The 17,557-nt window shown below is 42.0% G+C and overlaps 1 protein-coding gene across 13 annotated transcripts in view; it reads left to right on the top strand.

Moving 5' to 3' along the window:
- The window catches only part of LOC149351412 (uncharacterized), a 214,447-nt gene that overhangs the window by 36,912 nt on the left and 159,978 nt on the right, over positions 1–17,557 (top strand). For all 13 annotated transcript variants that reach the window (XM_089580739.1, XM_089580740.1, XM_089580741.1 and 10 more), the window contains 11 exons: positions 760–858; positions 1,031–1,129; positions 3,105–3,302; positions 3,382–3,579; positions 3,662–3,859; positions 4,002–4,100; positions 6,021–6,123; positions 9,995–10,188; positions 12,794–12,991; positions 15,613–15,711; positions 16,766–16,949. In XM_089580739.1, the coding sequence (XP_089436865.1) occupies positions 760–858; positions 1,031–1,129; positions 3,105–3,302; positions 3,382–3,579; positions 3,662–3,859; positions 4,002–4,100; positions 6,021–6,123; positions 9,995–10,188; positions 12,794–12,991; positions 15,613–15,711; positions 16,766–16,949 (1,669 nt within the window). The remainder of the gene's footprint in view (positions 1–759; positions 859–1,030; positions 1,130–3,104; positions 3,303–3,381; positions 3,580–3,661; positions 3,860–4,001; positions 4,101–6,020; positions 6,124–9,994; positions 10,189–12,793; positions 12,992–15,612; positions 15,712–16,765; positions 16,950–17,557) is intronic.

Consider the following 17,557-nt stretch of genomic DNA (forward strand, 5'->3'; position numbering starts at 1 on the left):
AAGAGAAGAAATTTTCATCTTTCATTTTTGTCCGTGTATTTTACTGAAGGTTGTGATGAATCACTGAGGTATGAAAAAAATTATATTGGTGATATTTATTCAAAGTGAGCCTTGTTCTCTGCCCCTCTCTCCCATTTTTTTTTTCCATTGAAGCAAGGAATATATGAATAAAGAAGTGTGATGCAGATGCAGTTTCACACTTTTCAGTAATGATTTAATTCTGATACAGTGGCAATTGCACATTGCCTGGTAATTTTGTTGTATACAAGTGCACATGTTGTATCCATTATGATTTTTGGCGCAGTGCTTTCTTGCATACATCCACTAGATGTTAGTGTTCTGCTAGTCCAGCAACGTCAGGAGAGTGGTAATGGAACTCATTGTTATAGGGACATGTTTCAGTTTATTTTAAAAATATTTTCCTTGAATGTAGTTTTATTCTGATTTTGACTTTGAGTTTGTTTTGTGTGCTTATTTCTAGGCGCAACTACTCATTAGTCTGCATACCAAATTGCTGCCTGAGGCCTTTTCATACTTTATTTAGTGAGCATTCAGCTGTGTTTCAGTTGCCAACTAGCATGGGAGAAAATGGCTGTCAATTTGCAGCACTTAGACACATGTCGGTGCAGCTTTTGAATCACCCAGAAATTTACCTGTGAGAGTGACTGCACATGTGTTGTTGGTTTAGCAGAGGTTGCTGGAATTCTGTGCCTACTGGGCCGTGCCCTCTGAGTGCTGTATGCCTTGTTTCTGGCGCAGGATGGGCTGACGCCGCTGCATTGTGCGGCTCGTAGTGGCCACGACCAGGTGGTTGAGCAACTGCTTGAAAAGAATGCTCCCATCACAGCCAAGACAAAGGTCAGAGCAGATGAAATGTGCTGCTGATTTGCTTTGGAACATGTCCAAAAAGATGTGTTGTGGCCAGAGATTTCAGAGAGAAGAAAGTGATGCTGTTTGGAGGGACTTGCATTTCACTGTTTCTGGTATGTTAAACTTGTTTTTACATGGTTCACATGTCCCCTCTGTGCAGAATGGACTTGCTCCCCTGCACATGGCATCTCAAGGTGACCATGTTGACAGTGCCCGCATTTTACTTTATCACAAGGCTCCAGTGGATGATGTCACCGTTGTAAGTATTCATTGCTTGACTTCTTTCTATTTTTTTTCATTGAGGCAGCCATTATGTGAAAGATAAGGAGTTTCACTTTATTCATATGGAACTTTGCTAGCATGCAATATTATAACATAACTAATATTATGTGGGTGCAAGGATGCAAACGAGCACTGTACAGCATCATACTCTTGTCGGTCAAAGTTATTCCAATATGGTATGTCCCTTTTACAAATTAAGAGTTTTGAGCTGAAAATAATACTGTTCATAGTTGTAAATAAAGAAGGGAGTCTGTTTATGGCTAATGGTTTATGGAGGTTTAACGTACCAAAGTTACTCAGGTTGTGAGGGATGCCGCAATGAAGGGCTCCAGAAATTTTGACCACTTGGGGTTCTTTCATGTGCACTGACATCGCACAGTACATAGGTCTCTAGAATTTCATCTCCATCAAAATTCAACCGCTGCGGCCGGGATCGAACCCATGTCTTTCAGATCAGCAGCCGAGCGCTATAACCTCTGAGCTACTACGGTGGCCGGTAGGAGTCTATGCACAACTTGTGAAGTAAGGGGAAAGCTGTGTGCAAGTACTCTTCATGCATGAGTTAGAAAGCAGTCAGCCTTTTCAAACAATGTGTTGAAGCATGCTTCTCATTCATTGGCTTATTTATTTGCTAAGGCACATGTTGTATTTTATGTGCAACTGGAGCTAACTGTGCATACCAGAGATTTTTTTATTGTTTGCAAAAGTGTAGCTCGGATTCTAGTAAGACGAAACAGCAGTGTACCTCTTAAGCCATGCATTAGCATAAACATGAAGTTAATTGTACACTTCTGTGGCTTGGGCTGCAGCCACATCTAAATTGTATATATCTTGCGCTGTGCAGGTGGTTCAATTCTGTTGCTTTTTTTTTTTTAATCATGTGATCAAGTCAGGTTAGGTTAGCTGCTAAACTTTCAGAGTGAGTTTTATGCAAAGGAGCATTTGTTTGCTACTTTTTTTTTTGTTAATGGGAAGCAAACATTTACATATTGAAGGCAATAGCATTTTTATGCTCAGTAAAGCCTCTCTCAAATATTCCCACTGAAGCCATAATAAAGTTTTCAGTGTAATTGTATGAAACTTGTGCCCAGCTTTCCCAGCTTTCGGGTTATTATGTATACCACAACATCATTTTGTGCACCAAACATCAGAAGGGGCCCCATCTTAAATTTTCGCGGGTTCGTTACCGGCCGCGGCGGCTGAATTTCTTTGGAGGAGAAATTCGAGGCCCGTGTACTGTGCGATGTCAGTGCACGTTAAAGAACCCCAGGTGGTCGAAATGTCCGGAGCCCTTCACTACGGCGTCTCTCATAGCCTTAGTCGCTTTGGGACGTTAAACCCCATAAACCAACCAACCATCTTAAATTTTGAACTGGGTCAGTATTTTTTATGATACTCTGCATGTTGCACATTGATGAAGACATTGAGAAGTTAATACTGGTGAACAGCGCAAAAAGGCGGGACAACGACAAGGCAAGCGCTGACGCAAAAAGGCGGGACAACGACAAGACAAGCGCTGACGCAAAAAGGCGGGACAACGACAAGACAAGCACTGCGCAAAAAGGCGGGACAACGACAAGCGCTTGTCTTGTCGTTGTCCCGCCTTTTTGCGCTGCTCACCAGTATGAATGCATACCAACTCGCCCAGATCTCAGCTTTACTAATTGAGAAGTTAGGTGCACTGTAAGTGCTAACCATTACCTGTGATGCTGTTAGTTGTGGAGCATGTATAGCTTGGATTTGGAGGAAGAGGTCTCCTTATGTTTGCTCATGAGCGCATGCAAGTTTTCTGGGTCCTCTCCAGGGTAGTTGAAAATGTTCTCTTGCTCTTTGTAGAGTGATTATTTTCCTTTCACTTTTCAAGAGAAAAAGGTAACATTTGTGAATGCACACACACTCATTTACTATGCAATCCAGAATCTGATATTGATTTTTGTTGGCTTGGCTGCTAGGACTACCTGACGGCACTTCATGTGGCTGCACACTGTGGCCATGTTGGAGTGGCCAAGCTGCTTCTGGACCGGCGGGCAGACCCCAATGCACGAGCCCTAAATGGTTTTACTCCATTGCACATTGCCTGCAAAAAGAACCGCATTAAAGTGGTTGAGCTGCTACTCAAACATGGTGCTTCCATCGAGGCAACCACTGAGGTAAGAGTCTCACCTCTATGGTCTGATGCATATGCATACCTTGTGGTTTAATGTCATTTTATTTTGTCCTTTCACATAGTCTGGGCTGACGCCCCTGCATGTGGCCTCATTCATGGGCTGCATGAACATAGTCATCTACCTGATCCAACACGGGGCCAACCCAGACATCCCCACTGTCCGGGGGGAGACTCCTCTGCACTTGGCTGCGCGCGCCAACCAGACGGACATCATTCGCATTCTTCTGCGCAATGGGGCACATGTGGATGCCAAAGCCAGGGTTTGTAGACGTTATGATGACTGTCATTTTTCACAGTACTTGTCATATTTGTTAACGTAATCATCTGCTTCTCAAATTGCAGGAACTGCAGACAGCACTGCACATAGCTTCACGACTGGGCAATGCCGACATGGTTGGGCTGCTCCTGCAGCATGGTGCTGCAGTAGATGCACCCACGAAGGATGCTTACACGCCTCTACATGTGGCAGCCCGTGAGGGCCAGGACGAAGTGGCTGCACTGTTGCTCGACCACGGTGCTGCCCTCGCTGCACCAACAAAGGTCAGAATAACAGACCAGGAGATAGCATAAAGAAACTTTAGGGTGCCCATATGCACCTTCTGTAGCTTAAGCTCCTATCTGTTGTCACTGCGGGGATAGACATGCAGAACCTGACTGACCAGTCGTCATGTCCGCATTGCAGAAAGGGTTTACCCCACTTCACCTGGCAGCCAAGTATGGCAACCTGAAGGTGGCGCAGCTGTTGCTCCAAAAAGATGCCCCTGTGGATGCCCAGGGCAAGGTTTGTAAATTGCTTTTTGCATTTCTCATTTTGCTCATATTCATCTTGACAGTTCTGTTCGCATGGTGTGTGGCAATTTGTTAGTTGAGGTTAATGGCCAGTTTGCTTATGAGTATGCTGATTGAAGACCAAAGTGCAATTCACTGTCATTTTGTTCAGTAAAATTCCAAGGCTTACGTTTATTGCAGCATGCTCAGGGGCAAAACTACGCCCTTTGGTGCTGCTTTCTGCTCTAATGCAGATATATTAATGCGAAAGCGTTAGAGCTGATGTTAGAAGGAAAAGCCGAGCACGTTGTCACACTAATTCAGGATTGGTCGGCAGAGGTCATGATGTCACACCACAGTCTACCAATGAGAGCGCAGCGTGACGTCAGACATACAGAACGGAGGGGTTGGTGGGTTGCCAGCTGCGCAGCAGTCGAAGCATGTGGAAAGTTTCCACTGCTCTGTGCTTGGTGTGTTGAATCATGTGACAGGGTTCATAATGTGGTTTCTGGGGTAGAAGAGCGGTGAGGGAGCACTTCTCAAAAAAGAAAGAGGCTTCAAAACGGATGTGTGTGCACCGTAATGGTGCTTGTGAAGTTGCGAAGGAGGACTAAGTGACTTCTAATGCTATTGCGTTCGGCTTGCTAAGGGTTGGTTAGGACTTGGACAAATAAAGCAGTAAAACGACGAAGGACAGGAAAAAGAGGAGACACACACTGCAACTGGATCCAGTCGCAGTGTGTGCCTTGTCTCTCCTCTGTTCTTCATCATTTGACTGGTTTATTTGTTCAAGTCCATGTACCAATTGACCCAGATTGCAACTCTTCTGTTGGTTAGGAGTTCGCAATTTTTCACTTCGGATTCACTTACCCTCACTTTGATCTCATTCTAATCAACAGCCTTCGGCATTATTTTATTGCTTTCTTGCAAAAAATGTGGCTGCTTGGCTGCCTGCTGTTGCCTGATCGTCTTCTGCCATTGTCAGAGCAGCAATGTGCTGAGAGCCTATTGCAGTGCTGAAGTGTTAAGTTTCTGTAAATGTATTAAATTCTAAAAGAGGGCAAACATCAGAGGTTCTTTAAAATGCAGCATGTCACCCGAAATTAAAAAGAATTGCAGCCACTTCTTGAAGGTACTTACAGTGCATTTCATTATTCTTGCCATTGGTATACAAGCAGTGTGCTTGTGCACTAGTTTTAGAAAATCATCAGTGTGGAGGGTCGGACCTGTTGTTACATTATCATACAGCAGAACCAGTGGAAAGCATGCTATGCAAAGGCAAAATGTTGACCTGTTTTTTTAGCCTTCATTTTGGGTGCTTTCTACAGGTTTTGTTGTGTGATTCAGAGACTCTGCCTACTGTTCATGCAGGCTGGCTGTGCAGCAGTGTGCAGTAGTTTTTTTACACCTCTCTTGTTACCTTAAACTTTTGCAACTGACTGCAGATTGTGCATTCTATAGCGTTTCTGTGCCCTCTGGCAAGGCTTGACCGGTGTTGCTATGGGACTGCACTTTGATTTGCAAGCATTTTGACTACTGTTTACATATAAATGTGTATTTACATGCATAATGAACCACATGGTTTTTCAGTCTGCTTCGCACTAAGTTGAATGGTTCTTCATATTAATTGTCATTTTTTAATTGCGTCATTATATGTTGCAGATTAACCTTTGGGTTTTTAATACTGGTTGGCAAAAGCAGATTTAGCATTGTGGAGATATTTCCATGTCAATTGTTTTTGTCGGTATATCTTTGCTTAGAGATGCTATGAGCTTTGTTCTCATTCCCTTGATAGGTATTGGTAGTGCCAGCTGTAAGCTGGGTGAAAGACTTCTGTATGGCTTATTTACTCTTTAAATGTTCAGGCTTCATGTTGCTAATGTACACTTCATGTAGCTAAGGTTACTTGTTCTTTCTTTTTTTTTCCTTTTAGAATGGAGTGACTCCTCTGCATGTGGCTGCACACTATGACCATGTAAATGTGGCTCTCCTACTTCTGGAGAAGGGGGCCTCACCGCACTCAGCAGCACGCAATGGTTTGTAGAATTTATTGTTGGCATGTGCAGCTGGCGTGAGTTATAAGGGAACTTGGGGTTTTGTGTTATGTTTATTTATTCAAATATTTGTTTTGCATAGCCTAAATGGCTCAGACTTGATTTTTAATATCAATTTTCATTTGTATGTAGCTTGATTTCTATTGGTGTTGCTCTTAGTCATGCTTGTTTAAGTTTTTGACCTGCAGTGCTTTTTTCTGTGATATGTTCGGGAACAACTGTTACGTTGAGCATTCAGAAGTGAGGTAAAATTTAATGACTTTGTCCTCTGGGTAACACATAATAAGCAGAGTGGCTTATAATTAAGAGTTGGACTTTTTGGTGTGAACCAAAAAAAAAAAAAATGATGGTATTCAGTTTTTGAATTTTGGTTTTAACCAAAAAAGATCAGTATTGCACGGCAAAGCTAGCTGGCTATTGAGCAGGAATTACACTTGAAATTTGGTTTTAACTGAAAAAGGTCAGTATTGCACGGAAAACCTAGCTGGCTATTGAGCAGGAGTTACACTCACTTAAAGGAGCAGATTAACAAAGTATGTAAGCCAGGGATGTGGTGATGTGCTGGTACTGTTGGAGTAGTGCAGTTGTGCGTTTTAAGGCATTGCTCTAGTATACTTTACACACCTCTGCAGACCAAGGGCTTCAACTCCGCCATCTGCTAGCAAAGTGGTGTTTGTTCACTGTCATCACTAGATTAGGGTGGTTACTATGTTGAGCAGGTTTCGCCACTGCATGTGAAGATATTGACGCGAAATCATGGATAAGCGTCACGAAAAGTTGTCATGTTCTAGCTACTGCAATGGTGCAGCGGCAGTTTCTTTGATGCCATCACCATGCAGACCATGGGATGATCCGCCCTCTCACTCAATCCAGCACGATTGGCCAACCTAATTTGTTTGGTTTAACATCCTGAAGTGACACATGGGCTGTGAAAGATGAAAAGCCAGCGGTAACATGACAGCCTAGTTTTTACATGTAATATTCCACTTGTATTTTTTTTCTGATGGCTCCATCATTTAACTTCTGCTATTTGTGTGTAATTAATGGTAAAGCATTTGCTCGTGCTGACAAAAAGGCCAAGGTAAAACTCTTAAGTGATTTTTGACTACACAAGAATACTATATTGTACCATCGAAAGGAACCAGTAATTCACCCCTATAAAATAATATTCACTGAAAAAAACTGAAAACTGCGTTCTGAAATCAATTCCGAGCAAAGTCCGTTGAATTAAAAAAAAATAAAAATAAAAATCTCCAACTCCTACCTGTAATTTGTGTCGAGCTTAGAAGGTTCTTTCGCGCTTAGTAAAAATGAACCCAGTAAGCATTGCCACAGGTTATTTCATAAAAGTATAGATTGTTTAAGGTGGAATGAGTAGCGTTATAATTAATTAAATATAATTGAATTCTTGTCCAAAAGTTATGAAATACATATATTTATGAAACTTTGACTTAAGTTCTTCATTTAAAGGGGCCCCGAACAACTGCTTTGTCAGTCATGGGAAATGCTTAGAGACTGTGGGGTGCCCTACAAGGGGGCGTCGTCCTTAATTCTTCCCAAATGCAGAGCAGAAGGGGAGAATTTAAATGTACAATATTTAGATTTTGCTGTTTTCATCAGCTTGAATCTCCCTTGAATTTTCCCGTGACTTGTGTCTCTAAAGCATCGTCCCACTTACCAATACTGTGACCAGAGCTGTTACCCATGGCATTCTGGCTCCTATTTTTATCTTGAGCAGCAGCACTGATTGTGCTATGGGTTAAATGTTGGTCCTGATCCTGCCAATGTTAGGTCTATCACGTCATGAAGTAATTGAAGAGCTGTAAGAAAGGCAGAGGGCCTTGTGAGCACTACACACCACGTAAGACTTAGGAACCTGGCTGGGATGTTCGTGGTGGCTAAGCGTACTTATTACATGTCACAACTTGCCAACAAAGTGGGGAGAAGACGCAGGATCTCTTTAAACTTTTTCCTCATTTGCATGTGCCTGCTACTAGCGATTGCCTTCTTGCTCCAAGTGTGCACAGGCACAGTCTTTGCAGGTATGGTCAATGCCTGCAGATGGGTGCGGTTTCATGTTGTTGTCACATTTGGCACTCTTGGTATGATAGTCAATTCGATGAAAAGCTTTGCTCAGGTAACATGGGGCAATGTGTTCAAAGAGGCTTGTGCATTCGTGAAGTACCAGGGAAAAAATGATTTATTGTTGTGAGAATTATAGTTCTGAAAACTTGCTTTAATGGTGACTTACCACTTAGTATGTGATGTTGACAGAATGACGGGTGTAGCCCATGCTGGGCAGTAAAAATGCAGCTGGCAGTAAGTGGTGTGCACAGATGGCGGATGGTCACATGGGGTAATGACAAGCCACGTGTGCATGCAGGGCCAGCAGCACTGTGATAATAGTGTGCCCAGGGCAGTCACATGAGTGGCTCTGGTGGTTACTGGTGCACAGCTGTTTACGGGCCAAAGGAAAGCTTTAACTGTCATCCTTCGCCAGCCAGTACAGGTTGGCTGTGCAGCCTATTCGGATAAACTGTTGCATACCCTTAGGCACTCAAATTGGCAGGTGTGTCTGTCATTGAAGTACAAGTGAGTGTAATGGAAATGAAGTGCCAGTTTGTATTAACCGGAAGTATGAAATTTACTAGTGGAAACTGTCAAGATTCTACTTAATTAGTACTTCCACCTTGCTGCATTCCGTTTTAGTTTACAAATGGCAAGCAAAAAAGGAGTGCACTTTCGTTGCTAATTTGGGGTTCACTGTTGTGCTGTGGTTTTTCAGCTTGCTACGCGCTGCTGTGGGAAAATACAGGAGTGATACTTTATAGTGTTGTTATACGGTTCGTTGTTGGCAATGGGAGCACTTGTATCAGTTCTGCACTGAGGAAGGCTAAAGCTTTTATTAATTTGTGCCTCTCATTATGGTTGATAGCAAGCATTTTTGACCATTAGGTGCTTGATTAGAAAATTGTAAACAATTATATAGTTATTTAAAAAGCATTTATGAAACCTAAGAAACCTGGTTACAAAAACCTGCTTCAAAAAAGGCAGCTGTTTTAAATATTTTTCAGAATTGTATGGAACAGTGTATGGCACCTTGAGGGTGAAGCCCACTAGCTATTATTCAGCCTGGTATTTGAGGACTTGAGTTGACAACAGCAGTGTTTTAAATTCTGTTTATGCTTTTTTGGTTGCAGTAATAAAACCTAGCTTTGTCCAAATGGCTTGTGGTAAGCCACTTGGAAAAAATAGCTAGTTGGTTTCTATGTGTAAAAGCAACATTGGACAATGAGGCACGTTATAGTGGAGGGCTCCAGATAAGTTTTGACTGCCGGGGTTGTTTGATGTGCTTATAAATGGTAGTATTGGATGCTTTTGTATTTCACCTCTGTTGAAGTGTGGCTGCTGCAGCAAAGATCAAACTGTAGTCGGATACAACTTAAGTCTGCAGTAAAACTTCGGCCACATTCAGGACCGCCGCACAAAATCCCTCCAGGGCAAAAAAAGTAGTCCATTGTTAAAACTTTTCTTGTTACCTAACAAAAAGGTAATCGCTAAAAAAAAACTATAAGCTCTAGAATTTTGATACCTGGCTTGAAACAATGTAGCGAAACATTAAAAAGTTGATTTAGTTTACTATTATGATTGCCCAGCGGAGTAATACAGGACGCCGCGGACCGTGGCCCAGGGTTAACAACTGTCGTTTTTTTAAGTTGTATCTTACTATAGTAAGCTTTTTGTATTAAACGTCCTTAACACTGGAAGGTGCTGAAATAAATGCTCCTTACATTTTTTTTTTAATAGCTTTATCTCTGATTGACTTCTTAACCCCTTTTGGTTTTTTTTTTAGGCTACACACCACTGCATGTAGCAGCACGCAAAGACCAGATGGACATAGCCAGCAGCCTGTTGGAGTACGGAGCCAAGCCGGGCGCTGAGTCGCGGGCGGGCTTCACACCTCTGCACTTGGCAGCTCAAGAAGGCCATGCCGACCTGGCTGCTTTGCTAGTCGAGCATGGGGCTGACTGTGATGCCAAGGCCAAGGTAGGCATGGATGAAGCGCTACTGGCTACGTCCTTTTTTTTCTTTCATGTAGCTTACGTGTGGGGAAGTAGTAGTAGTAAGAAACTTTACTGAGGACTCAGATGAAGTGTGCAATAGGTTGATGGCATACGTGGATGCCTCCTGCCTTCCAGACACTGGCACTGCCGTGTACGTCATCCATTTTCCAGACCCCATACTCCTCACGAGTGGCCCTTTTCACAACCTTCCCACTTCAGCCATGCTTGAAATCACACCCACAGTACACGCTATTCATGCATTTCTGCAAATCCCTTTCACAGACAACTAGTACATTATTTACACCAACTCGCAAACCACTCCCCACTGCATCTGAAACCGCACATACCTCTTGACCTAAGAGACGACCTCAATAAAAATCTTCTCATCCTATGTCCAGCCATTATCACTATAAAGTTGATTTCTGGCCATTCAGGGGTTGCTAGTAATAAGCTGTGTAATCAGATCCCCCGCGATTTTCATAAATGCGCTCTGGCAGTCCGCCGGGGTCATCCCACAAATGAGTAAGGAAGCATATGCTCTGACATGCACCCTGAAACAACACTACACACGACTTAAACATGCCTGTCTTCCAGCATGTCACCCCACCCTTAGTGTCCCTCAAATCCTGTATCCTTTGCAAAATTCAAACTAGCACCCTCCTTCCTGTGATGTGTCTCTTCCTATACGACCTCCGAGCTGACTCCACATGCTCTTACTGCCCCTCCCTCTGCACTAATACTTTTCCAACACTTTTTCCTTAGTCCTGTCACTATGTGGTCCCCACATTAGCCCCATCCCCCGCCTGTCTCCTGGTATACCTGGCTGGGGTACCAACTGGGTACCAACTGTGCTTGGTGTGACAGGTCACTGATCTGCTGGATGCTTAAAGTAAAGTGTCTCTGTGAACATTTGCGCAACATAATTGTCCTTGTTTCATTGTCAGTGAGAAAGAGTTATTCATATTCAAACCACTGTTAACTACGTGAGATGACAGAATCTTACAGGTGGAATTTGTTAAGTGCTGCTTATAAATGACACTTTCACATAACACGTTGTTCACAGAAGCTTACTAATTTTATTTTATTGTAAGGAGAGCCAGTTACAACTTGGCTTTCTTGCTATTTTGACTTCAGAAAGAAAGGAATTCACAGGTAGTCACTCTCGTGATGTTGCCGCATCATCTTTATGGTGGCCTCGCGAGCTACGTCGATACATGATGCCATTGTCTTGTATGATCACACTGATGAGCTGGACAGTGCTCACCTCCGTCATTAGCCTCTCATCTGTGTTGTGCTGCATTGGCTTTGCGAGTGGGCACATTATGCACGGCAGTGTAATTTCTGTGTTGTGTTTCTCTCTCCATACTGCTTGATTTCGAAATGATATGGCTGCTACTAGTTAACATTCTATTACCCAACAAGCACGTTTGCTTTCTTTCTGTGTTCGCAGCACCATTACTGCTGTGTTAAACACACGGGCTAGTTTAGTTGGTAATGTAAACTTCAATGATATTGTGTATTAGCATTCAGAAGGAAATGAGAACACAGTTCTTGCGCCTTGTGCAAACAAGAACTTGTGCAGCAGTCTGTGCTGTACATGAGAGAGCATAGGTGTATTATAATGATTCTCCTTCTGGACGGGGTGTTGAAAGCTGCAATTTTTTGTTAGTTCAGAAACTAATCAATTTTATATAGGTAGTTTTACAGCTGATGTTTAAAAGATTCGGGCTTAGCGGATTATGCTGACAGGACTCAACACACACATGATAATGTGGCTTCCGCGACATTTGCTGTGTATTGTATTTCTGTGAAAGTATTCACCAGCTGCTTCTGTGCAGGATTGACAGAGTTTAAAAGTGGTGGTGGTGAATGTGTTAGCAGATCATTTATCTTATTAATTTTTAAGGAACAGTGTCTATTTCATGCTCCATATGTAACATTTTAAGGAGTTTTGTTGATATTTGCTTTAACTGATCAACAACTGTTTTTGCAAATGAGAATTGTGTTGTCAGCACACATTATGCGGTCTGCGTCAAAATGAATTTTTTGTAATTAATGCAAACCGGTAATTGAAGGCCCAGGAATAATTAAAGAATTCTTGCTTGCCTTTGAACAACTTGTATGAACAAATTGTATGAACAAATTGTATGAACAACTTGTATGAAAAACTTGTATGAACAATTTGTATGAGCTAAGACAAACATTGTTACACTTTTGCACCGTGTTAAAAATTTGCATTGTCTTCATACACTGCCAAAATACGTTACTTCGTGGGGACAGTTGCATTGATAAAATACGCAAAATCTAGCTAACCTTCTGATAATGGCTAGATACCTATGCTGTACAGGTTCCACCACCATTTTGTGGCAGGCTTAGTAGTTCTGCTATACCAACTTTTTGACGAGATGTATCCATGCTGACTGCCTTCATTTCCATACTGGAAAACCTTCTGAGAGTTGGCCTCTCATTTGAAACATTGTGTTCAGATGCATATTTTGTTGTCTGAAGGATCTGTAGTGTTGGTTTAGACGAATGCCGCTTAAGAATGGCAACTGGAGACTTATTGCTTGGGTATTGTGTGATTGCAGAATGGGCTGACACCCATGCACCTGTGCGCTCAAGAGGACAGGGTGGAAGTGGCAACTATTCTGGCTAAGCATGGTGCCTCCCTCGATCCAACCACCAAGGCTGGCTACACTCCACTGCATGTGGCATGCCATTTTGGACAGACCAACATGATTCGATTTCTGCTGCGTCAGGGTGCCAATGTGAATGCCACTACATCTGTGAGTAACCTTCCGTATTTGTCTCAAGCAGAGCCCTCTTAAGCTATTTGGTTAACTTTTCCCACTTGATGTTATTGTTGATTTTTATTATGGGAAAGTGTTTCATTCTTCTAAATAATTCCACAGTTTTTAGCTGTTTGGGGGTGCCCTATACAATTGAGCTTTAGTCCCAAATTTTGGAAGAAGTGAATGTGTCTTGTTATAGAGGACTTCCATTAGCTTGATATAGATGGGACTCATTAATGTACTCTGAATGCAATTTTAGAGCAACAAGAAATAAGAAAATTAACTGTATCATTATCGTAATCGTTGCCTTACGTAAAAGCATAAAAATTGTGGCCAGCTGCGTTATTCATGTTAGCCATGCACTTTACTGCGGCTGTCAGAAGCATCAGAGTCAAGCACAATACTTTGCGATAAATGAATAAGAGGGAGGGCAGGCATCATTGCTGCTGTGCTGGAATTTACTTTGACAAAAATGTATGTCGGGTGATGAAAGAAGCCCGCACCATACTTTAATTCTGTTTTTTACAGATCTAGCTGCCATACATACACTCTGTCAGTGTTTTGTTGTAGGCATTGCCTCAGGTATTTCTACTGAAAATGGTCTATTTGCGTTGCCACTTAAAGCAGTGTCACCGGCAGCTTTACTTTTGCTTTTCTAATTGTTTGCATTCAAAGTTCAAAGTTCTTTCAGACCAAATTGTTTTACATCAGTGATAGATTAATCTACTTAAAAAAAACATTGCTTAACAAAAGCAACTCATATTTTTTAAAAAAGCTTGAAGCCATGGAGTTTTCGAAGCAGGTATGCATACTGTCAGGTTCTCATTTTTTGCCACACAGGCAAGAACTTAAACCAAAAGTTTGACTGACTTAATGCCCTAACCAAATTCACCTGCATGCTGTTTGAGTTGACCGTGAAAAAACTTCAGGCTATGCGTATGGTATGGTTGAGAGAGGTGCGACATGAATGTGTTACAATGCAAGAACTGAAAACATGCACAAGAAGGATCGTTTGAAGTGTGGCATCAATGGTCTGCTGTAAGAAATGCAGAGTTCACAGTCGACTGAATTTTAGAGGGATCGAGGTTGAGTTGAGCATCCATAAGTGCTTTCTGCCCTGCCTACTCTTCTTGTGTACTGTGCAGTAGTGTGCATTTCATAAAGTCACTTTCCCTGCTGGGCGTGCTCAGTAATCTTGGAACTTGTGCTGGGGCGGTAACCTTCAAGATTTACAGTGCACGGCTGGTGATCTTGGGAGTTTGTGTGAGGGTCTTTGTGCTGTTATGTTGTACGCATTTTTGCTTTGCACTTTCTTCATGGGATGTGTGCTGCGCTTTAAGAAGCTGGTAAGAATGTTGAGAATAACCACCATCATACAGCCTTGCTTAATGTGCAGGATTATTGCACCTGTGCATTCTCTGCGACTGAATCTTTAGTCTGCAGACATTCGTACTATGCTAGGCAAATTGTTGTAGCCGTAGTTAAGGCCCTTAATTTCTTGCAGTGGAAAATTGTAAATTCCCTGAATTGAAAGAAGAATCTACAATATTCCGTGGAAAGGCTTTCGTGCAGTAATGCATGCTGCCTTTTGTGCAGAAGCAGCCATACGCTTTGCCTCAGTGGCCAGGATTGTTGAGAAGTTGGCTTTTTCTTGAATCTCACAAGCCTGGTGGGTGAGCTTACTGTGGGTAGCTCGAAGAAGAGTAAAAAAGAAACTCGCGCTATTTTCGTAGTTTGGTCCCAAATATAATGCGAGGTACTTTCTGAGACAGATATGGTTAAAGAAAGAAACTAGTGTTATGTCTGTGCAAATACAGTAATATTGCTTTCAGCAGGCACCAGTATCGTGACTCACCTGATAGAAGCGTGTGGGTGCATTGCTGCTTGAGCCATAATGCTTGATGTGCTAACTTGCTTGAATGGTTGAGGATGCGAGCATGTCAGGGCATTAACAGAACGTCATTTGTTACCAGATTCCATGTTTCAAGAGAACTCAGAAGAATAAATTAATTACATTCTCAACATTCTATCATTCCTACTAATGTCCACGAACACAATGTTGTAAAAAAAAAAGAATGTGGCTGCTAACCCACATTTCCACAAAAAATGTTAAAATCCACGATTTTTTGTGGAATCACTGGAAACTAGGGGCCTTAGCCATAGTGCACAAGGTGCAGGTTTTATCATTTTCATTTGCTTTAAACAAGTGTTTATATAAGTGGGGCTGTAGTGTACGTGGCTACAATTATGTGGTGATGGAAATTCACTTTTACTGCAGCTTTCTCCATAGAGTTTTAATTAGTGTTCACTTAAAGTCAACTGTTATATGGTGTTTGGCTGAGGTAGTTATATAGTTATAAAAAATGTTCTTTTGGTGCATTGCATGCTTCTGTGCTCAAAAACTTTACACCTGTTTTTTGGCAAAACTACCTTATCAGTGACTCTTTACCCCAAGTTGAAGAAAGTTCTGGCCTATTTGGTCTCTTGACATCAATCTATACATTCACTAGTATGCTGAATTATTTCGCATATTATTAAATATCTGAAGCTTGTTTCCTGATTTTTTGACAGTGAGTTTTTTTACTCCTGAGTGAATACTTTTTTTTTTTATGCAGCATGGGTACACACCCCTACACCAAGCTGCTCAACAAGGGCACACACTAATCATCAACCTGTTGCTTGAGCACAGAGCAGCACCGAATGCTGTCACCAACGTAAGTGTACTTTTCATTCTCATTTAATTGTTTCTGCATACGGCAGAAATTTGCTTGAATGACATTTAGCAGCACGCAAGAGGTTGGGAAAAATGTCTGTCACTTCTGTCCAGTTCAACTCCTGACCAGCTGAACCGATTTACTTGGTCCTGTTGAGTTCTTCTATGAGGAACTTTGTTCAAGCCTGAGCTCCTTGCTTACTAAAGCTGCTGTGATAGAAATACTTTGATATTCCGTGTTGGCCACAGGTGCACCATTTCTCCTCATTGGTTGGTCACCATCTTGCACTGAAGTGGTATTTTAGTAGGAAATTGTCACACCTGTTGACGTGCTAGGCTTTAGCAGAAAAGAAAAGCATTAAAATTCAGTTTTCAATCTGGCCACCATTGTAATCAAAAACCAGGCAGCAGATCCTATTTTTTTTGTTTGCAATAAATTAAAATTTTGGGCCAATTTAGGCTTTGTACACTATTTGGTAAGAAGGAGCATTGTAATCACAAATACTACAGTGGCATCATAGTGTGCTTCATGTAAGTGAGAGGAGCATGGCGAGATAAAAATGCCATGATTTGAGCTCAGATGTTCGCAAACTTTTTGTCCTTGGGGGATCCCAACGACTTTTAATAGGTGCTGAGGATGGGGTTTGGTGCATGGCTTTAGGTGCTTGGAGCACCTAAGAAGGAGTCCAAGGAATCCAAATGTTCCACAAAACCCAGTTGTAGAACCTCTGTGCTAGCACCTTATGTGCCATACTGAAATATGAGTGAAATAATTTTTTTTTTTTGCATGATGTTACACAATGCTTTTCGTAAATTGTTTCAGTTATTGGAACTATTGTTCATGAAAGTAGTGTCGTAAAGTAACAAGGAAGATTGGAGAGCTCTTGTTGGGGCTAATCTGTTTTGCCTGTTACAAGCACTGAGGTTTGTGAGCAGACAGATTCTTAATGTGCATTGCAGTTTAAGCTAGCCTGTACAACCATTCCGCAACATTTGAATAAGTCTTGCACTGTGCTTACCAAATACGTTTTCTTTTTCTTTTTTTTTTTTTGCAGCAAGGGCAGACCGCATTGGCCATAGCCCAGCGTTTAGGTTACATATCAGTGGTGGAGACATTGAAGGTGGTAACAGAAACCATTGTGACCACTACCACAACAACTGTGACAGAAGAGAAGTACAGAGTGGTTGCACCGGAAACAATGCATGAAACTTTCATGAGTGACTCTGAAGATGAGGCTGGTAAGTATAGTAAACTCTAATATCTATCCTTTCCTTTATTGGCCATGAGAATTGAAGTGTAATGAGCTGATTTCTGCATCTTTATTAGCGTGAAAACAGCTCCTTCTTAGTGCTAGGGCATTGTTTGCTTTGTTATATTGTTAATTAAATTGTTTTCAAACTTAACAAATTCTTGGGATAGACAAAGTGGTCAGTTTTCTTGTACTCTGGCCTGAATATTTTAAGAAATTATACTTTTTATGTTTGCTGTGTGCAGTTTTAAATGAAAAAGAAACCGGTAAAAGTATGCTGAAACTGTTCTCAGAAATTTAGCTTTCTAAGGTGAGCTTTCAGGACAGTGTGTACCGGAACATGTCTGACAACTTGTCAGTAAATGTAGGAATCTACAAGCCTGTCGTCAGTGCTGGGAATGCGGTACAATCAATGGAGCTTCTTCAGTACATGAAGTGTACAGTGCTTAATAAAATTGTGCGCCCACCGTGGTGGCTCAAGGGTTATGGTGCTCGGCTACTGACCTGAAAGACGCGGGTTTGATCCGGCCGTGGCGGTTGCATTTCAATGGAGGCTGAATGCTAGAGGCCTGTGTACTCTGTGATGTCAGTGCACGT

This window comes from Amblyomma mixtum, chromosome 3 (assembly GCF_055824585.1).
Source record: "Amblyomma mixtum isolate Tamu chromosome 3, ASM5582458v1, whole genome shotgun sequence".
In the NCBI taxonomy this organism is placed as follows: domain Eukaryota; kingdom Metazoa; phylum Arthropoda; class Arachnida; order Ixodida; family Ixodidae; genus Amblyomma; species Amblyomma mixtum.